This window comes from Pempheris klunzingeri, chromosome 17 (assembly GCF_042242105.1).
Source record: "Pempheris klunzingeri isolate RE-2024b chromosome 17, fPemKlu1.hap1, whole genome shotgun sequence".
In the NCBI taxonomy this organism is placed as follows: Eukaryota; Metazoa; Chordata; class Actinopteri; order Acropomatiformes; family Pempheridae; genus Pempheris; species Pempheris klunzingeri.
This window is the reverse complement of record NC_092028.1, coordinates 2181834-2203059: the sequence shown is the minus strand read 5'-3', so window position 1 is coordinate 2203059 and position 21226 is coordinate 2181834. Positions and strand designations below refer to the sequence as shown.

At 42.4% G+C, this 21226-nt stretch overlaps 1 protein-coding gene across 1 annotated transcript; it reads left to right on the top strand.

Moving 5' to 3' along the window:
- The first annotated feature begins 486 nt into the window (after positions 1 to 486).
- rab40c (RAB40c, member RAS oncogene family) lies at positions 487 to 20377 on the top strand. The gene is made up of 6 exons (XM_070848071.1): positions 487 to 981; positions 9362 to 9422; positions 13055 to 13115; positions 13315 to 13392; positions 17688 to 17910; positions 19938 to 20377. Exons 1-6 carry the CDS (start codon positions 840 to 842, stop codon positions 20210 to 20212), a joined length of 840 nt encoding a protein of 279 aa, XP_070704172.1. The 5' UTR covers positions 487 to 839; the 3' UTR covers positions 20213 to 20377.
- Positions 20378 to 21226: the final 849 nt, after the last annotated feature.

Here is a 21226-nt window from a genome sequence, read left to right as displayed (position 1 = left end):
AAGCTAGCTGGCTAGCTCTCTGGCAGGGCTAGCTTGTTGTTCCCCTGCTAACTTAGCCTGCAAGCTTCACTTATCTGGGGACGAAAAGGCAGAGTTGCTCCCTCCTCCAGCTTTGGACTTTGTTTGCTTGCTAGAAACTATATTTCAGCAGAGATATCTGATCGCACAGTTTGTAAAGTGGCAATAGCACCTAGCTTGTTATAATTACCTTTCCAGACAATAAGCATGTTTTACTTCCCTACACAGGCTGCTGCCACCAGCCTACACAGTCATCCCGTCCGCACACACTTTAGGACACGTTAATGCTCTCTAATAGGCGTTAATCTGTGGCTGAGATAAAGAGTTTTTGGCTCGAGAAGGAACTTCTGTCTCAGATTTTGGTTACACCTATTTGTAAGCTGTCATTCATCTGCCTGGAGCTCAGTATCAGCAGTTTACATCGTTGTTTTCCCTTCATTGAGCACCGCCTGGGATCAGACTGTTTTCCTTATCTGCAACTTTAGCAATGAGGGTGTTTTGTTTTCCACAGCCACATTTTTGGCACCCACATTGTTTTTCAAGTTCCTGTGAGACTGTTGTTGGCCCTTTTTAGCCTGACAATCAGTCACTTGCACTCAATTTGGAAGCCTGCTGAAGTTCAGAGGCACAACAAGGACTTGAAGCTGCTGGATCCCCATTCATCAGGTTCATGGGATAACAAACTTTGCATTTGTTTTTGTTCAAGTGAGCAGAATAACACACCGAGGAGGTCGACTCGGTCCGTTACCCATCCTTGTGTCAACAGGGGAAAGTTGACAGTCACTCATCTTCAGCATCCTTCGGCTCAGATGTGAGATACGATGGGCAGCCAGGGCAGCCCAGTGAAAAGCTATGACTACCTGCTCAAGTTCCTCCTGGTCGGAGACAGCGACGTGGGCAAAGGAGAGATCCTGGACAGCCTGCAGGATGGATCGGCCGAGTCCCCGTACGCTTACAGCAGTGGTGAGTCACTCTTATCTCAGCTGATGGGGACCTGTTGTTGTGTCATGCTTGCTCATCACAACAGTCCTGAACATACTAGCTGCTCATTATGCTGTGTGTGGACTGAGGAGAGTACACAATGAGCTCTCTGACGCTCATAACACAGAGCATTCACATGGAAGTCAGACAGTCATCACTGTATGTGCATTGTTGTTGAGTTTGTGGATAATTTCTATTGGTTTCATGACCTCACAGTCATAATGCCAGGCTTAGACCTACTATACATTAAACTCTGGACATTTTGCAGTCAACATCCTCACCTGTATGATGGTAGTTCCTCTTTTTCTTCTTAACCGTGTCAGTGGTGTCCAACTATTGAAATAATGAACACTGCTTACACAGCAAGATATCTGGGATTTGTACGTACATGTATTTCAGCTGATACAAGACTGCAAGAATGCTGCACAGAAATCTTCTATACTGTCGGTTTGATTTGATTCATTTGACATATCTGACATATGACGGCATACAAAATGTCACGCACTGACAAAATCAGTATTCACAGTAATCAGTGTATGCCTACATGCATACACCCATATATACAGAATCAGACTATAGTTTCTAAGGCATCAGTACAGTAGGTAAGTTCAGGAGCCCCAGCTCGTTCAGCTCCGTCCGCCATGCTGCGGAGGGGAAGGCTGATGGAGCCGTGCCCAGTCAGATGATCCCTCCCTGGGTGTGGGAGCTCAGCTCACCTGGCTCACCCCTGGGCTGTTGCTCCGGAGCTGACAGCCACTACGTGATCACTGCCTGCCGCTGCAGGAAAGCTGGTGATCTGTGGCTAATGTACATGTGTACACGCACACACACACACACTCCCGCTCCCATCACAGAGAAGCTCCAGAGGAGGAGCAGATGGAACAGAGGGGAGAAAAAAGAAAAGAAAGCTCTTAATGAACCACACAGTATTTTTGTATATTTCAGCCACTTTAATACAAATCATACACACATTGCCACTTACAATTTTCCAGGCTGTTTCATTGATTCTCTTCTTATGTTTCTTCTAGTTTGGCTGCTTTCACAGCATCTTTTATCAAGATATTAGAAATTTGATATCACAGTAATAGTATATATCACGATATAGTTAATGTTCCTTAAATTCATTTATGGTTTACAATACCCACAGTGGTTACCATAGCACACCTCACATTGGACCATTTTCTTCTTTTATTTGGAACATTCATACGAACAGAAACAACAGCCTCACATGAGTTAAACACTTGAGTTAAAAACAAAAGACTCCAAACAGTAAAACTGACTTGTTTTCAAAATGGAAGCTTTAAGGCTCCAAATGAGAACAGTGATTTCAAGTGTGACATGTTTTGAGGTTAACGGGTCATTGCACGGTAAATACCGTCATGTTCGTGACGTGATGTTCACTGTGATTTGTTACCATGACTCGGACAACTTTCAAATATCTGTAGATTCATGTAAACAGTGTAATGGAAGGAGGTGAAACTAGTGGCTGCGCAGAAGGCGGGAAAAACCCAATTTTAAAGCACTAAAATTTTTAAGTGCGCTGTGGAAAATATTTAGCAGTTATTTAAAAAAACATCGGCATGCTCCTTAAATAGCACAGGCTTACTCCTACTACGCTAACAGATGTGGTGAATGAATTCTGTATCATTAGAATTACTGATGATGCTAAAATGGGTTGTTTGAGTTTGTTAAGGAAATAGTAATGAGGTGCACAGCAGGACAGAAAGGAAGAGAGTACATCCATCACAGTCATGCAGCCTAATTAGTCTCTCCTCTCCGTTGTAAACCACTGATCTACAGTAGCAATTTAAACTGCTCAGTTCTCTGTTTTAATAGAGGTAGAGCGTGCATGTTAAGATATTTCCTACAGCAAACAGTCCCCACCAGAGATGCTGTTGGAGATCATTCCCCGAGTATCCATTTTGATTTTCAGATGAAAAAGATTTCCATCTCCTCCCCTTAGGATGACAGCAACTGTTCATGAAAAATGCATCAGTCAGCAGAATGGCTCCTTCTCACCAGTGCTTATCCAAAGCGTTCTGCCGAAGGGCGATGCTGCTGCCTGTTGGCGTTTGGCAGCCGTGTGGAGACCCTCCACCAGGTCATGTGTGTTTTAAGACACACACACACACACACTGGTGACTGTGAGTCAGAGAGGGAGGTCGCCACTACAAGTAAGGGATGAAAGCCTCAAGCTAAAGAGTTTCTAAGAGTTTATGTTGGTTTGATACTACTGATTGTTGGTGGCTCTTACAACACTTATTGTTCGCACCGGTGTGAAGCTACGAGGTTTTACACAGTTGAATCATCATGTTTTTAAAGTATCCAATGCAGAGCTGAAAGGACCGTTTGATGCAGACCACTGGAAAAGGCAAAGAACGCCATAAAATTCAGCCTCCTCCTGCAGCTGCCCCCTCTTGGTCCCAGGGGACGAGCCACCAGGCGAACATGGATGTATGCGGCACTTCACATGCGCAGGAAAATGGTGTTTGCAGCTTCACTCGCCCCGACCGTGGTTTTGATACCAGTATCATTACATAGCAGCAATTCTGTGAGAACCATCGTCCTGTCTGCTCTGTAGTCTGTGAGATGATGCTGTGATTTGAGGTTGTAATGTCAGATAGCTTCTTAAACATGAACTGGAATTAGCCGCAGCCACACGACTCTGGCTGTCCTTACGGTTAGCAGAAGGCTAAACAACGTTCATCACAGCCGCTCACCACCTGCTTTCATAAACCTTCACGCACAACCTAACAAACCACTGAAACACATTTAGAGATTTCAGGAAAATGAAGTTAGCAGTTCCATCGCAAATTTCTCTTTATCTCTGCAACTCTTTGTCGACACTGAGCCGTGTTTTATTGGGTTTACTGTCTCCTCTCTGTCAGACTGTCTGATGAGTCCGTCTTCCTTTGTTCCAGTCGATCTGCAGTGAACACAGTTGTTCCAACTTTTCTGCAGGACTTTCCTCCATTGAATCAGACTTTCATGGAAGACACATCTGTGAACAGATGCTCTCAGAGAGGATCACGGGCTAGTTTGTCTAAAGCCTGAAAACAGCCAAGAGGTGGTTTACAACAGGCTGAAAGGCTATTATGGAGTTTTAGTTGCCAAAAATAAGCTGCCTACCCCAGCTTTAATTGATCAGCAGAACCTTTATCAGCCGCAGCCTCTCAAATGTGAACATTTGCTGGTTTTAAAACACAACTAACTGAATAACTGAGTGTTTGAACTCTCGGTTGTACAAAGCGAGGCATTCTGAGACGTTAACTCTGACTTTAGGAAAGATGGGAAAGATTTTTTACTTTTTTGTGCATTTTTTTAAACCAAATGATAAACCCTTTGAACTCTGACGCTTCTTCTCTGCACCACAGCGTGCTGTCACCACGTTTTGTACCGCACGTAAAGTCATGACGCTATCAACTTGAGTTGTACGAGTGTACAACGAACATAAAGACTCGAAGGACAGAAGCCTTAGCTTTCAGCTGGAGCTATTGTAGTTATTATTTTAGATTAGTTTTAACAGGATTATTCAAACAAACAACACAGATGAATCATTAAGGAAAATAATGATCATTTGCAGCCTTCGACTATAAAACCACGTCGCTGTCCGGCCCTCGATGGAACTCCGTTTGACTGCATTATTGTGGTCATGATGGGCTAAAGATGAGCGGACGTCACGTGTGCCTTGAGCCCGTGGAGAACCTGTCATTCTTCTACATACAAACTCTGAGCCTGACCAGCTTCCAAAGAGTCTCTAAAAGAGGAAGATGTCCTAATTGATGCGCGAGAGATCAGAAGCCTTCAAACAGCTTCATTAAATATGGAGGGCAGAGCAGTGCGCAGCTGAACACGCTTCAGCCGGGATGTTTGTGCAGACAGAAGCTTTGCTATTGATTTCCATCCCTCCGGTGAAGAGAGGTTAGCGTGGAGGGATGGGGAATGCTTGGAGGGGCCTAAATATTTAAAGAGGAGAAAATCAGGACAGAAAAGCAGATTTTAATTGGATGGCATTGTCCTTAGGCTATGATTGGTTCCCTTTCTGATTTGGGGCAGCTAGCTGGATAGACCGGTCTGTCACATTTCCTCCTCAGTGATCACTGATTGTTGCGCGTTATTGATCAGAAATTTGGTGACTAATAATCAGTGACCAGTCGCACATCGTCTCCCAGCTAAAGGTGTCTGTGTGGTAAAGGTAATGGTTCTTAAAGGTGACTGTTAAGTTGTTTCTAGTCTTCAACATGATGCTGTATGAAGTGATTTTTTTTTTCCTTTAGGGCTGCAGTTAAAAAACCTTCAAAACGATCTTCATTCGAATAATCCGATATCAATTCATGAAAACTCATAGATCTGTTTTTTATCCTTTAATTATTTGTTTAGCACTTTTCATACAGATTAGTGCAGTTAAAAGGGCTTCGCTGATGACTGACAGGCTAATAAGACAAAACAAGTGTAGACTATAATGTTAGTCATTATAATATAATATAAATAAAATGGAATATATAAGTAGAATATCTTACTAAATAAATTATGATGAAATGAAAAATACAATAAAATGCAATGAGAGAATTACATAGATAAAACAGAATATGATTTTACTACATAAATATGATATGATTCATCGATTTGTTGATCAGCAGAAAACAAATTGCTAACTATTATGATAATCGATTAATCACTTGAGTCATTTTTCAATCAAATATGCCAAATATCTTTCCACCATATGAGGATTCTGCTTTCATACAGAATTAGAATACCTCCAGGTTTTGGACGTTTACTTGGACTAAAGGATTGATTTAAAGAGCTGTGTTTGACACTTCATCAGAGCTGAAATGATTAGTCAGTTAATGAGCTGTATTAACAAACCCATCTCTGTCATTTTTAAGTAAAGCGCCAAACATGATCTGGTTCTGTAGCCGCTAGCCGACGCACCATAAACCGATTCCTCAGAAAGACGGGCTGTGGGGGGCTGCTGGAGGGGTGCATCAGTGTGTTGGGGTAACTAATAATTTCTGCGGGGATCTCAAGATTAATTTTCCACACTGCGATAAGGTTTGGAATTTCACAGTCTGTTGATGAGGCCATCAGATAAGGCCAGCCTTGGAGGGCTGAATCCAATTGAAATGCAAAATCAAACTGAAAAGACTCTTGAATGTGTTTTTTATTCGGCGCACACTGACAAAGGAATATTCCCCAGGGATCATGCAGGCACGGCGACTCATTGTGTCGCTGTAGCAGTGTTGACAGTGGCATATCATAGTCTACAGCTATCGCTGGACACTGGCCAGCTCCGAGATAACAGCCTATACTGCCCTCCTGGAGGAGAGGGGGCTGTAGGCCGCTGGTAGATCAATGAAAAGCTGAACCTGGTCTGATCCTCTTGAAAGATGAACAGACTGACACTGCGAATGTTCAGTGTTTCCACAGAGATTAGCTGTAATGTAATGCAGCTGCACTTTGCATGTTTCATTTCTTCCTTCACCACCTCAACATTTTATTTACGTTATTATTATTATTATTTACGTGATATTTCATATTCACTAGTGTTCGGGTTTTACAGCACACTGTTATTCAGCAAGGACCGGAGTCTGAGATCCCTGATGTAAAATGCATTTTGTTTTTTCTGCGTTTGATTTGAATGACTTTGACTGATTTCTGAAGTCAGAGAAGAGTGGGACCCTGGAATAGATTCTCTGCATTAAACTCTTTCCATCACAGGAAAGTGTCTCATCTTAAGAACAAAATTTTCCCATTTGTCTCTTTTCACGCAAAACAGCAGACAACAAAAAGTTAGCTTATGGGAAACCTTTGTTAGTGGAAATATGATGATATATAACTCTGCTGTCAGAGGTTTGGTAATAACATAGATACTGATGTAGCTAGCAGTTGAATATTCTCTGTGGGCGATGCTCATTCACTGCATTAACCAAATGCAAACATACCTGTATGGTCAACATTTCCATTAAAAGGGTCTCAATTGATTTTCTGGATAAAGTACTGATGATACATAATTATAGTCTTTTTTTTTTTTTTTTTTACATCTCAGACTTTTCCGTAGAGTTAAATCAGCACCTCTCTGACAGCTTCCACAAAAGCTGAACATTATAAGCTCCGCACAGCTTTGAGTACATCCAAAGAACAAACAAAGTCAGCCGACTCCCAGAATAGAAGCAGCAGTGTTCAGCTAAGGCATCAGAGACATCAGAGGAGTTATTGATTATGTGGGATATCTAAGTGAGCCTTGGCAACGAGAGGAGAGGAAGCACTTGGTACGAAGCCCTGCACTCACTCCAATTCAATTAGGCTAGCCTGAGCTCAGCACTTTAGCTCAGCAGCAGCTTTATGTTGCCCGGAAAATTGGAAGATATTGTTAATGTTGTTAGCCAGCAGCTGCTAGCTGCCAGAGGCCGATGCAGTCATGTGTGAGAGTCTGGGAGCAGGAGGGCCTGCTCTAACACTGCACTGTTTTTCCAGCATTACTGTCATGTTGATGTTTTTCTCCCAGAAGTCATAAAGGATTACTCTGTTTTCTTTTGTTTTTTGTATGTCAACGAAAGGATTCCTACAGATAGACCTGTGAGATCCTTTTTGTTTAACCACAAACAGTCCTTGCATTGCTCTCTTCAAAGCTACCAGTCATTTTACCTTGCAGAACAGTTTTGGTTTACCGCTGCCTTGATGGGTTTGTTTAGATGGGTTTGTTAGATCCACATCGAACACTTTAAAACACAAGGTCACAATATGGCATAAACCAAACCAGCAACTCTCATGTTCAATGAGGTAAAATTGCTGTCTTTGTCAATGGAGCCTGGTGGCTTTGCAGAGAGCGATATAACAGTAGTTTCTAGTTGAACAAAAGGATCTTACAGGTCTATCTGTGGGGATCCTTTCCAGCTTTGCCAGTAAAAGTGGTAGATATTTAAATACACATCCGTTTGGTGATGGTGCAAGGGTTTGTTGATTGTTACATCTTAATAATTGTCTATTTAAAAACTATTAAAAATGCATTAGTGTTGCAGCAGGTGATATATCTGTTTATTACCATGAGCACACACGCCGTAGTTTATCTTTATCTTTATCTTTAAAGGGGGAGAAAAGATAAACGTCTAACTGAAGTTGGAGACGTTGATTATCCAGTGGTTCACCTGTTTGGCCTCAGGTGGAACCAGACTCAGTGAAAACCACAAGGACCTTGCATGCAGACTCAGGCGAACATGTCAAGACACGGCGCAGCAGGGCGACAGGTGTAGCAGTCAGACGGGTTTGTCAGAGAGGAGCTCAGCAACGAGCCAGAACAGACAGTTAGCTGTTAGCTGCCTGAGGCTGTACGCTGCTGCCTCCATACTGATTCTTTAACCGCATTGGAAAGTGAATGCTTAACAGTCTTATTTGTAGATTTTGTAAAGATGTTTTTAATTTCACAGTCAAATATTTCCCTTGGGAAGTGTTTTAGCCAGGCAGCAGCGGGACTTTAGGGAGCAGTGTTGGTCTGTGAAACTTAAATATGTCGACAACTAATGGATGAAACTCATGTCCCCCTTAGGTCGAGTTGTAATAACTTTGTTGATCTGCTTTTGTCTAATACTTTAGTTTTCGATCAGATACCTACAAAACTAATAACACTGACAGCAGATGTGCTTTGTTTTTAGTGCTGAACTAACATAAAGTAAAGTAAACATTGCTTGCTTGCCCCAGCAAGCACACAAAATACATTTATTCAGAGAGAAACAGTTGGAATAAGTGTTTACATGGTTATTGGGCATTAATATTTTCCTATTGAACAGATGATCAAAAGATTACATCACCGTATGAAGTCTTTTTATCCTGATTAGGCTGTTATTGCCATTATTATCTTGTGTCCATGTAAATGCAGCTATTGTGAACATGCTGATATTAGCTTTTAGCTCAAAACACAACTTTGCCTATGGCTCATTTGATATTATGACCAGTATTTCATATTTAAGCTTTAAGATTAGAGTAAAGTATGAAATCGTGATTAAACAGTCAATTAATTATTCTACTCTTATATATATATATATATATCTTAATCTTAATATATAATAATATCTCTCTGTGATATTTGGTGGACGTCAGGAATGCCAGAATCAAAATATTCCGTTCAGAGGAAGCTGAAAGATCTCCACTGTGATCTCCTTTGTGTTGTCACCGGGTTTCTCTGTTGTGTATTGTGGGTAAATGTACACTTTGATTCATGGTCTAAGTGGCTCAAATAGATGATGAGTCATTTAGTCGAGCAGTCAGCTTGTCTCTGGCTGCGGTATTGTAATCTTGATTGATGCTGGCCTTCTTGATGCGTCCGTTTGCCTAATTGCCTGTCTGTCTGCCCTCTCTGTCTGTCCAGGCATCGACTATAAAACCACCACCATTCTTCTGGACGGGAGGAGAGTGAAGCTGGAGCTTTGGTAAGCACACAATACTGCTGGACCAATAACCCATTGTTTGTACAGCAGAGAGAGTGACTGCTCTTCTTTAGCATGCACCGTCACATCCCTAAATACGGTGCCATTCTATACCTTGTAGACATCTATGGATTCATTCAGCCAAGTTATGTCAGTTACATTGTTCATTGTTCAGTTACATCAAGCCATGAAAATAGTTTTCATTTATCTGCACTGGTTTCTTTCCCAAACCTTTATACAATAAAGATGACTGGAATTTGACTGGTGGTGCATTGACAAATAACATGTCTTTCAAGAAATAGTGTCCCAGTCTGCAGACCTGACTGTCAGCTGTTTTCATCAGGAATGTATTCAGTCAAAAGTAGTTTAAGTAGTAGTAGTTAACAAGTCTGAATATTTCACTCAGCGTAAACATTACAGAGCTTCAGTGAAGAGCTGGAACAACATGATATGGAATATATCTGAAACAGAAAGGGAAAGCTACTGAAGGAGAAAAGGGTAATACTGTTCGTCGGGGGGGGGGGGGGGTAACACTGACATAGTACACATCACATTTTAACATTCACATTCTCTGTAGGGATCCTTTCCATGATGCTGTCACACACTTAGAATAACACTCTGAGCCTGTCAGTGGATCAAACAAGCTCTTTTAGTGGACCTACTGTGATCAGGTGCAGTTGCAGCCTGTTTCGTGGCTGCTGACTGAGTCCAGCTACTGGACCAAGTCCAACACTTTTACTACCTACTAGTCATTTTGAACTCAAAAGTTACCCTTTAAAAGAGGCAAATTAAAAAAAATATGCATAAACACCAGAAGGAAGGTTTTTATAAGGGCAGAAACAAAATGTTAACATGCAAAAAGACTGAACAGAAGAAAAGATGTTTTACTCTGTGAGTGCATTTCTCTAAAAAAAGATGACGGGCAGCAAAAAACGTCAAATGTTTACTTTTCACTATTCTAGCCAGACACCTAATGTTGAAGAAGACACTATTACCAGCTGATGTGTGTACAAGTCCTTATCCACTACATATTCTTACATAGCTCGCTATGCGTCTTGCATCAGTAGAGATGCGTGTAATTGTCAGTGAGGACACACTGCAGTGCTAGGCGAGGCCTGTTTGGTGGAAGTAGGCCAAGGAATTTAAGTTCTCAGGGGAGAAGCAACGCCTTGACTTCCCTGTGGAGAGAAAAGTTTAAAGGCAGCCCTATGGTGCAGAATCTTCTTTATTTGCAGCCTCAGTCTTTCCTCCTCTCCCCACTGCCTCACTGCTGTTTTACTGCCTAGATGTTGTCTCTGTTGCCATCTGTGTCTGTCTGTGTCTCATGAGTCAGTGTCTCTTTGAGGTGGCGAAGGAGAGAAACTGCAGAAACTAAAAACTTAAAGGATGAATGTATCTACTAACAAGTATAGTCTATGTATGGAAAGCCTTATATATGTTTTTCCACATCACTGTCCTTCCAACACACATGCACACACTGTAGTTTATTCCACTTAATCCCTCACACACTTGCCCCAAATACTCACTAGAGTACCAAATGTGGTAGTTTGAAGCTTTATGCTTTTATAGATTTTTTTTTTTTATATATTCCTTCTGTTTAAACATGAAATGTTGTTACTGTGTTTCTGCACAGTTGCAGGTAAACATTAGTCTACTCCAGTGTTACGGTGCCATTGTTCCAAAACCCCAGTAGTCTGAGCGTCGTCCTTTTGCCGTGGATGCCCACTCAGCCGTGCGCTGGAGTTTGTGCTGGAGTGGGCGAGGCGACACGGGGACCTGTGTGTTGGGGGGACTTGGTTCATCTGAGGGTTCAGGAACATGAAACCCTGCGACGGGCTCCGCAGTTATACGGTTGCACATTACACATCATGTAACTGCATTTGCTTGCTCCACCAAGACATCATCACTTTCATGACGACAGTAGAAAGATGTTGAAACAAACTTTTTTTACTGTGGCAGTAGAGTCTTTGCATGTAAAAACAATACGTTTGCCATTTGAATAATGTTTGAAAGCACAGTGATCAGCTGCTTTAAGAAATTACTGAGCCTTTTAAATGAAGCAATGTGCTTGGTGCTGAGATCCATAGACAGGTTAGAGAAGACAGAGAGTATAATAAAGCATTGTTGGTTTGCTGACAATAACCGAGGTACCGGATATCGTCTGCCTGTTCTTTAAAGTGCGGATACAGTCACTTAAGATATTCAACATCCTGCTCATCCAAGAGTTTTATCCAACATCAATAAGACAGGGGAGCATGATTTAACTCTTTCATAGTCATTCATAAAGCCAGTGCTGCACATGCCTTCAGAGGCGTGAACATTTCATTAGCAGGGACGATGTTTCTGGCACACTGCACATCAGATCATTGACACGTGATTGTCTCTCAGGCATCAATATCTGACCGGATGAAGACACACAACTGGCTGAGCTGCAACTTGTCTTTGCTATTAATCTCCAGACTGAAAAAGCACAGCAGCTGGCCTGAAACTGCTGTCACATTTGATCTCCTCAAACACTCCACCAAAAATAGTTTCTAAATCTGAGATGCAAAACAAGCTTTCGCTTATACCTGTAGCACTTATTTTTAATAGCTGTTCACAGAGTTTGGGAGTGTCGGGAGGCACCGGATCACAACATTATCATCTAAACACCCTCTTTCCATGGCAGATTTGTCAGGCTCAGTTAATCCTCAGTTGTTCTATCTGTAAAAAACTGGAAACACAAGATGTAGACTGATTTTTGAGGCTGAGAGTATACATACGCCTAACCCGCTACAAGATTTAATAAACTAACAGTACATTAAGGTTAACTTGCTCTTACCTTAAAGGATGAATCTGGTATTTTTAAACCTGGGCTCTACGTTTTGGGTTTGAAATTTCTTGTGGTCCAATAGACTGCAGTAAGATCCTTTTAGGTTAACCAGAAACGGCTGTTATATCGCTTTTTTCATAGCCACCAGACTCCACTGACAGAAAAGTAATTTTACCTCACAGAAACTGGGCGTTGCTGCTCTGCTGTTGCCGCGATTGGTTAGTGCAGCGGTTTGTGCAACTCTGGTGTTCTGCAAGGTAAAATTACTGTTTTAGTCAATGTGGTTTGGTGACTCTTTTAGTTGACCTACTTTGATCAGGTGCAGTTGCCTCAAACGATTACTTTGCTGCCATTGCAGCCTGTTCCACAGCAGCCAGCTCAGGTGATCTACTGGGCCAATTCTAAAACTTTGTGCACCTACTAGTTACTCACACTCTACCTGAGACAGTATAACTAGCTCTACACATTTTGGCTGCTGTCTCAAATTGCATCCAGCGCTCAGAAATGTAAACTTCATATTTTTATTCATGAAACGTACCCATAGGAATGCACTACAAGGATGCTGGTGATGAATGTAAATTCATTCACGCCTTGTGATGCTCTGTTTAGAGAGTCTCTGAGTCAATACATGAAAGTTTGATCACTGCTGTCTCTGCTGAAACTGAAGTGATTTTAGGATAAAACACAGTGAGATCAGTTGTTGCCACCTGCTACTTTTCCAGCCACTGAGTCACAAAAAGAAAAGGTTTTGCTGTCTGGCAGCTGAACAACAAATCTGTGGTGACATCCGATCTTTCTCTCTTCCCTTTCTTTGTCTCTTCAGGGACACCTCAGGACAGGGGAGGTTCTGCACCATCTTTCGCTCATATTCCCGTGGGGCTCAGGTGAGGGACAAACTACTTCAAATGGTCTAAAACTGAAAACAACTCCACTCTGCATGAAGTAAACCTGCTCACTCTAAGTGGCCACAGCGATCGGTCGGTCAGATGCTGATTTATGAACCAGCTGCTCTGCCTACTTCGATACTCTGAGGCTTGCTGTTGATTTTGTGATGTGTGTGTGTGTGTGTGTGTGTGTCTTCAGGGGATCCTGCTGGTGTACGACATCACCAACCGATGGTCCTTTGATGGAATCGACAGGTGGATCAGAGAGATCGATGAGGTGAGTCTAGGAGATGGATGGGTGGATAGGTGAGTGGATGGTTGGTGTGATGAGGTTCGATAGATATTGGCAGGAATATGGTGAATGATTAGTTTCCTCCTGATGGCAGGGTTGGCAACCTCCCATTTACACAAAACAGGCTGCAGTGGCTGCCACGTAATCCTTTGGGACAAATGTGCTGTGTCCAAGCACGCCCACTAAATGGGCTTGTTTTTGCCACTGACAGGCTCAGATTGTTAATCTGATTGTTAAGCATCATTATGGAAAGGATAACATAAACCAACTAACCAACTGGTAGAGCAGCAACTCCGATGTTCTGCAAGGTAAAATGATTATTTTTGTCAATGGAGCCTGGTGGCTTTGAAGAGAGCAATGTAGCAGCTATTGTTGCTTAAAAATAAAATCAACATGTCAGACATTTTCTGTTTAAAAAATACTACAGCTGAACTTACAGTATCGGGAAGTGGCACAGCCTGCACACTGGCCAATCAGATCAGTGACGGGAGTAACAAAGAGCTGTAGAAACACTTTAATTAATATGTTCAGCCACTTTACTTTTCATGATAATTATGTCAGAGGTGGAAGAAATGTTTCCACACCACCGTGTCCCCACTGGGTTTAGAGTGATGCTTCTAACCAACAGCAGCCATCATCATGGTGATTCAGTCCTGACAGGCCTCCTGGCAGTGTGCAGCTAGCTTTTAACTGAGCCAGTCTGTAACCAGCTTTATGATACAGTCACCCCGTATCACCAATCTTAAGCTCAGTGAAGCAGGCTAATCCAAATACAAGCCAGACTAAGCTGAACTTGCTTTATGACACAAGTGTGTTGATGTTTCCCAAAACAATAACTTCCCATTCAGTTGTGGATCAGGAAAAAGTCTTTGAAGGCTGTACTGGTCACAAGTTTGGTTTTTGGTTGTAATTGTATGTTGGATATTGCTGCGACAATCCAGCTGGATCTTCTAGTGATGCTGCAGAGATCCTGGAAGTTTGATTTCATGTTTTAGTTTTAAGAATTGAGCAGTGAGAGAAATGTTCCCACTTCCAAGATGGGACAAAGGGTCAATAGAAGGAGTCAAGTGAGCCACATAGACAACCTGTGTGTGTGTGTGTGTGTGTGTGTGTGTCTGGGCTTCTCTCAGCATGTCCTTCCTGCTGATTTAGGAACAAAAAGGATGTCCGTGTGTGTGTGTGAGATATTTTTGGCCTGTGGAATGTATGTTTCAGTTTGGCCTTTCCTGCTCCACCTCCACAGACGTGGTGTGGTGGTCGGCCACTTTTAAGGACAGGACTAAATTAGCGGTGAGGGGATGAAAAGTGTGGGAGACAAAGTCAAACGGATGAAGTAGTGCAGTCCAGAGTGAACTCTTCAGGTTTTTAGCGTATTATTTTTTATTTTACTGATTATTCTCTATTCTCCTTTGATACATTTTTTTAATCAAGCATTTCATAATTTAATAGGACAGGAATGAAAAATGATGTCTGTCCAGCTTAGCGCAGGTGGAAGTCCGTGATACAATGGCACTCAAATCTGAGGCGCTCTAACCATCAGAAGACACAAGACATTATGACATAATAAATAGAAATAATTGAGATCCTCTACTATTTCTAGCGATCAAATTTGAGGTACTGACCAGCTAAAGTCCAAAAGGTCAGATTTCCTTGAGTTGCTTCCTTCTACTGAAGCTGCCTTCACAAGATACTCAGGTGGATTTGATCTACTTCCAAATTTGCTTAACTTTGATTGCTAGAAATAATGCAGCATCTTAAATTTCTTCTTTCCTTCACATGTCGTAATGTCTTATTTCCAATGTGGTACATATTAATGAACAAACAATATTGAAATCATTAGAAAAAATTAAAAAGAATGAAACCACATTCCATAATTGATGAAATAATAAAGATATGAATGACGATATGAATACAAATGGGGTGCGGCACAATAGAGCCACTTACAATATCTAAATATTCATCAGTTATGTTGCACTACATTCATTAACAACAAACACGGAGACATTTCCTTTAGCCACTGCCTGGTCTACCGGTACTTTCCATGATAATGCTGATGATTTTTTTGGCTTGTTCCACAACTATTTGGAATAAAAGAATCTCCTCCCCAGGCCAACTTCATCCCTAAATCATGGATATTTCCTTATGTAATGGAAAAATGTTCCTGTGTCCTCCCTACACCTGTTACATAAGTCTGGTATGGTGGGATTACCTTAGTTGAGTTTTTCTGGGGTAATGAACTCTCAAAGCATGTAGTTTATTATTGTTTATTATTATTCAGAACATTATCAACCAGCAGACACTTGAAACTTGCTTGACGTGGGTAATTCAGAGTGATCATACAGCATCTTATCTAGCTTTTGTCAAAGCCACCTTCTCTAAAGGTAACTGAAAGAGTGGACTAAAAGAAGAAGTTGTGTACGGCTGATTTGTGCCGCCTTCATGGTTCTGAAATCTGAGACTGTAACAGACTGTAATTCATGAATACACATGATACACATTTTTATTTACCAGTAAGTACTTCAAGTTCAATGTTTTATTATCCCTGGAGGAAAAATGTCCTGCAGCCAGGTGGAACATAATATAACACCTAAAACGTGAGAGAAAATAGGTAAAACATTGCCACAAAAACTTAAAACCTACCACACAAGTTGGGTGGCTGCTTATCAACCCAGTTATCAGTAGGTAAAACAACAGATTTAAAGACTCATCCTGAGTGTTCTACCAGTCTGAGAGCATTAGCGACAGAGGAATGTCTCCCCTGTCAGACTGAGCCGTCCGTAATCTGAACATCCACCCCAAAGGTGGAAGCTCCAACTTTCCATACAGAGATTCAACAATTCAAGATGTTTACTGTCACTCTGGTTGTACAAGTACATAAAATAGGATTAAAGAGGATAGAAGATAAAATAAGAAATGTATGTAGTTAAAAACAGGATATAAAAGCAATAAAGGTATAGAGAGCAATAAGTGTAAAAAGCAATAGAAGGATCACATACAATCAAAATCAAATATTACACCGATGGTTGGATTGCATTCAGAGAGTATGAGAGCTTTGGAAATGATGATGATGATAAAATGTGAGACAGATCAGGCACCTTAACACCAATGGTCTTACTGGCAAAGTACAAAAACCCCGGCTTCTGTAGAAACTCTGAGTATTTCCTGCTTCCACCACCATCACCACGGCTGCAGCTGTCGCTGCTGCTGCTACAACAGCTGTTACTGTTTCCTCTGTGACTCCATCACAAGACCGACCTCTGTGGAGAGACTGGAGCACGAAAAGGCAACAGGGAGGACGCTCTGAAGAGAGGCTGATGAGTGCTGACAGGAGGAGTGAAGCAGGAGAGAGGCCGGCCTCGCGCCGCCGTCATGTTTCATTCATTCAGTTTGTCAGAACAGATGCGGATGAATTAGACCTGAGCTTGAGTGGCAGCAGGATGAGATACGTGCTGCTTCCCTGAGCTTGTTGAATTAATAAGAAGCCTCCGCTGGTCACTTTGTATGAATGTAATGTTGCTCCTTCATTTTCTGTCTCTGTCTCTGGCTTTTAATCAACTGGAGGTACTGTACTGATATACATAAGTGCAATCAAACTTTCCTGCTTTAGAAAAAGTTGTGAAAAACCAAGAAATACAGTTCTATTTGCTCAAACACTCTGGGAAACCTGCTGTTCAACCAGTGTTTCTCTCATATTCAGCTGTTATTTCGCTGAAGCCATTGTGGCTTGTTTGATCACATATTTATGGAGCACCAAGAAGTGTGATCAGTCAGCTTGGTTTGCTTGTGCTTTCTGTTGTTGTGCTGATCCAGCATCAGCTATAATGCTTTCTCCAAAAGCCACCAGACTCCATTGACAAAAACAGTCCATTTTACCTCACACAGTTTACAGATGTTTGCCTTCTGTTGCCTAAAAGGTTAGTTTGGAACTAACCCATTAAAACACCAAAGTCGCACAAAGTCATGTATTCTGCAGGGTAAAATCCCTGTTTTAGTGAATGTAGTCTGGTGTGTGTGCTGTTTGTGGTTAAACCAAAAGGATCTTCCAGGTCTCTCTCTGTAGGGATCCTTTCCATGATGCTGTCACACACTTAGAATAACACTCTGAGCCTGTCAGTGGATCACACAAGCTCTTATAGTGGACCTACTGTGATCAGGTGCAGCTCACGTTGCAGCCATTGCAGCCCGTTTCATAGCTGCTGCCTGAGGCGCCCTACTGGACCAATTCATAGACCAGTCATTTAGACAATCAACAATTCTGTCCTCTGATTTTTCTTTCCCAGCATGCTCCAGGCGTCCCCCGAATCCTCGTCGGTAACCGTCTACATCTGGCCTTCAAAAGGCAGGTTCCCACTGAGCAGGCGAGGGCGTACGCCGAGAAGAACGGCATGACCTTCTTTGAGGTGAGCCCTCTGTGCAACTTCAACGTCATTGAGTCCTTCACGGAGCTGTCACGCATCGTCCTGATGAGGCACGGCATGGAGAAGTTCTGGAGGCCCAACAGAGGTGAGTGGACGGGGGGGAACAGTGGGTACACCAAAGGATCATAGTAAAACTGTTAATTTAAGAACAGTTCCTGGAGTGAGATGAGCAGCACAGCTTGGAACAACTTGTCAAGCATCTGCTGTGACACTGTGGAGTAAGGTTTAGACTAAAGCAGCGCATGAAGCTACCGTAAATGTTCAAATAATGCATTTAATATGCAAATAATGTCTGCAGCTCAGACACACATGGTTGGATAAAAGGAGAGAATTACGACACTGACAGCACTGCCTCATGTGCTAAATTCAACATAACATATCCATCACCACAGCATGAATTCATTAATCAGTATATCACTTACAGTAGATGGCACTCTGTGTGTACCCAGTTTGGAAAAGCAGACAGGAGTCCGGGCATAGATGCTAAGCAGTGTACTGCTGTGAAAGGGGGCAGCAGGAAAACCTAGCCTAGCCTAGCCTAGCCTAGCCACCTAAAAAAGGCCCACCGAATAAGTTCAGTTAAAGTGTACGCTACATTTAGAATATTTTCACTGCTTTACGTTGCCGTCTGACAGCTGTTTCAACAGGAAACTGAAGCCATTCTCCTTCTCTCTTTGCTCTCTTCAAAGCTGCCAGACTTCATTGTCAAAAACAGGACAGGAGTTTCTGGTCTACCGCTGCCTCAATCAGATTTTTTTAAGTGGTTAGTTCAGATCCAAACTAAGTCTGGGTTGACTGTTAGAGGCAGCGTGTTTATCAATGGAGTCTGGTGGAAGTGAGCAGAAAAAGAGAACAGCAGGAGTTCCCTTTTGATAAGGACTGACCACCATTTGTTGGTCTGTAGGTGATACACTAACTATGGATAAGTACCCACTACAAAAAGTTCAAACTATCCCTTTAAATGCCTATTAATAAATGGAAGACTACAACAAAAAAAGCAGTAAATGTTGGGTTTAATTAGCGGTAGCCTAACACCTATTAATGAAAAAGGCAAAGTGGGATGACAGGAATAATGTAGTGAAGAAAAACTGTACATGAAACATGAATGCAGAGTTGAGATTGAATCAACAAGGGAAGACAGTAAATCAGGAGCCTTTCTCAGACAGTACAGTACGCTGGCCTCTGATTCAGAGTTTACAGGAGTTCGCTGCTGCAATTGCACACAGCAGAGATCTCTTTATAAAATTTATAGCCATCTGTTTAAATTCCACTTGAATTTCAATTAGATTAACTGCACTCCATTGGATTTTATAATAGTCCCGAGGGCACAGTGATTAATCTGTGCTGTAGACAGAATTGGAGACATTCTGTGCTAATGTACCAAAATAGTCATCAGATGGTCGTATGTCAAGACACACTCCCTCATATGCTAATTAAATCCTCCCCCATTGCTGTCATCCTTTTGTCTGCCCCTTCTGTAATTACAGAGGAAAGAGGTGGAAGTGAAACCCTCAGATAATTAATGATGAACAGACTCAGGCTTACTGTGTCGAAACTCAGTCTGAACTGTGTTTAATGTCTTCAGGATCTGTCCTGTTGACCCTGGAGTCATTTAACACATCAGATTGTGATCTGACTTCTCTCCGCTGTCTCAGCTCCAAACCCGTTAGATCCTACTGACGATGTAAATGTTTAGAAACAGCTCACCAGTATATACTTTCATTTAAAAAAAAAAAAAAGAGGCCCAGTTATTATCAGACTTGTAGGCTCTGCCGTGGAGTTAATTAAGGATCTGTCCATTACTTTTAAATCTGGACCATATTTTTACATACGTTTGATAGCTTAAAAGTTTTAGAACTGGTCCAGTAGATCCTTTTTGTTTACCCAGAAACAGCTGTTTCAAAACCACCAGACTCCATTGACAAAAACAGTCATTTTACCTCACAGAACATGGGAGTTGCTGCTGTAATAACAAATGTTGTGTTGGATCCACACAGTAACTCAAACAAACTAGCCGACAGAGGCAGAAGTAGACCAGCAACTGGTCTGTGACGTGAAATTACCCTTTAACAAGTCCTGAGCTCTGACCGTTTCCCTCCTCCCTCTCTGCAGTGTTCAGCCTCCAGGACCTCTGCTGTAGAGCCATCGTGTCGTGCACGCCAGTCCACCTCATAGACAAGCTCCCACTGCCTGTCGCCATCAAGTCCCACCTCAAGTCCTTCTCCATGGCCAACGGCATGAACGCCGTCATGATGCACGGACGCTCGTACTCGCTGGCCAACCCGGCCGGCGGCTCCAAAGGCAACAGCCTGAAGCGTTCCAAGTCCATCCGTCCGCCGCAGAGCCCGCCACAGAACTGCACACGCAACAACTGTAAAATCTCCTAACTGACGGGGGCGGGGGGAGCAGAAGAGATAGCATGGGATCAGATGTACAGCATGTTGTTAGTCGGAAGAAAATCCCTAAACCTGAAGAGCCGAGGAGCAGGAATGATGGATTATGGGATGGATGAGTGCCACCTCTCACCTTGGTGTTTCAGAGTATGATGTACTTTCCTGGGGGTGGTGGTGGGCGGGCGGACCGAACGGTGCCTCAACATGTTAGAGGAGAGTGACTACAAACATGCTCACTACCAACTGCTAGAACGAGAGACTCCAGACTCACTCCTGTCTTCTGGAGTGTCAACTACATGTACAGAAACGTGTTTAGTTACTCTACACGATGCACGCCACTCGTCATGTCTGTGCGTCACAGAAATCACCTCAAGATCAATTCTTCACTTTTACGTCTCACTTTTCTTTCTTTCCTTTGTCTGTCTGGCTGTAATTCCACCTTTTCTGCCGTCACTTGGGTTTATTTCCTCCTTTATTGACCAATAAGCTAATGGTGAGGACACTACTAAGCAGTCGGTCCTTTCGGTCATCATTGTTTACCCTCAGCTGGCTGTAACAGTTGTGCTTGAACACATTGTGCTTTGGAAGTTAAAAAGATTTATTTGATCCAACACTTGCATAACAGTGACAAGAGGAGTGAAGGTTCCCATATGGTGTGGCGTTTGAAGTGGAGGTCTTCAGGCAAACCTGACCCCCCTCTAAAATCCTGAGCCTGAACCAGACCTCAGGTCCAGACTTGCTAGTGTGCCTTGAGTGTTAAGTTTTCTCGCAGAGGTTTCTTGGGTCAATATAAATAAGCATCAACAAACACATGCTGCATTTTTAATGAGCCGCATCACCTGCAACAGACTGCCTCAAAGCACAACAACAACCAGGACTTTGAAGCCCTCAGTAGACACATCACACATTAGAGTTTACTGAGGTTCATGCAGCCACCTGCGCTGACGATGGAAACAGTGATGCTTGTTGCCATGGAGACCACTCCGCGCTGGAAAGTAGCTTATTTAA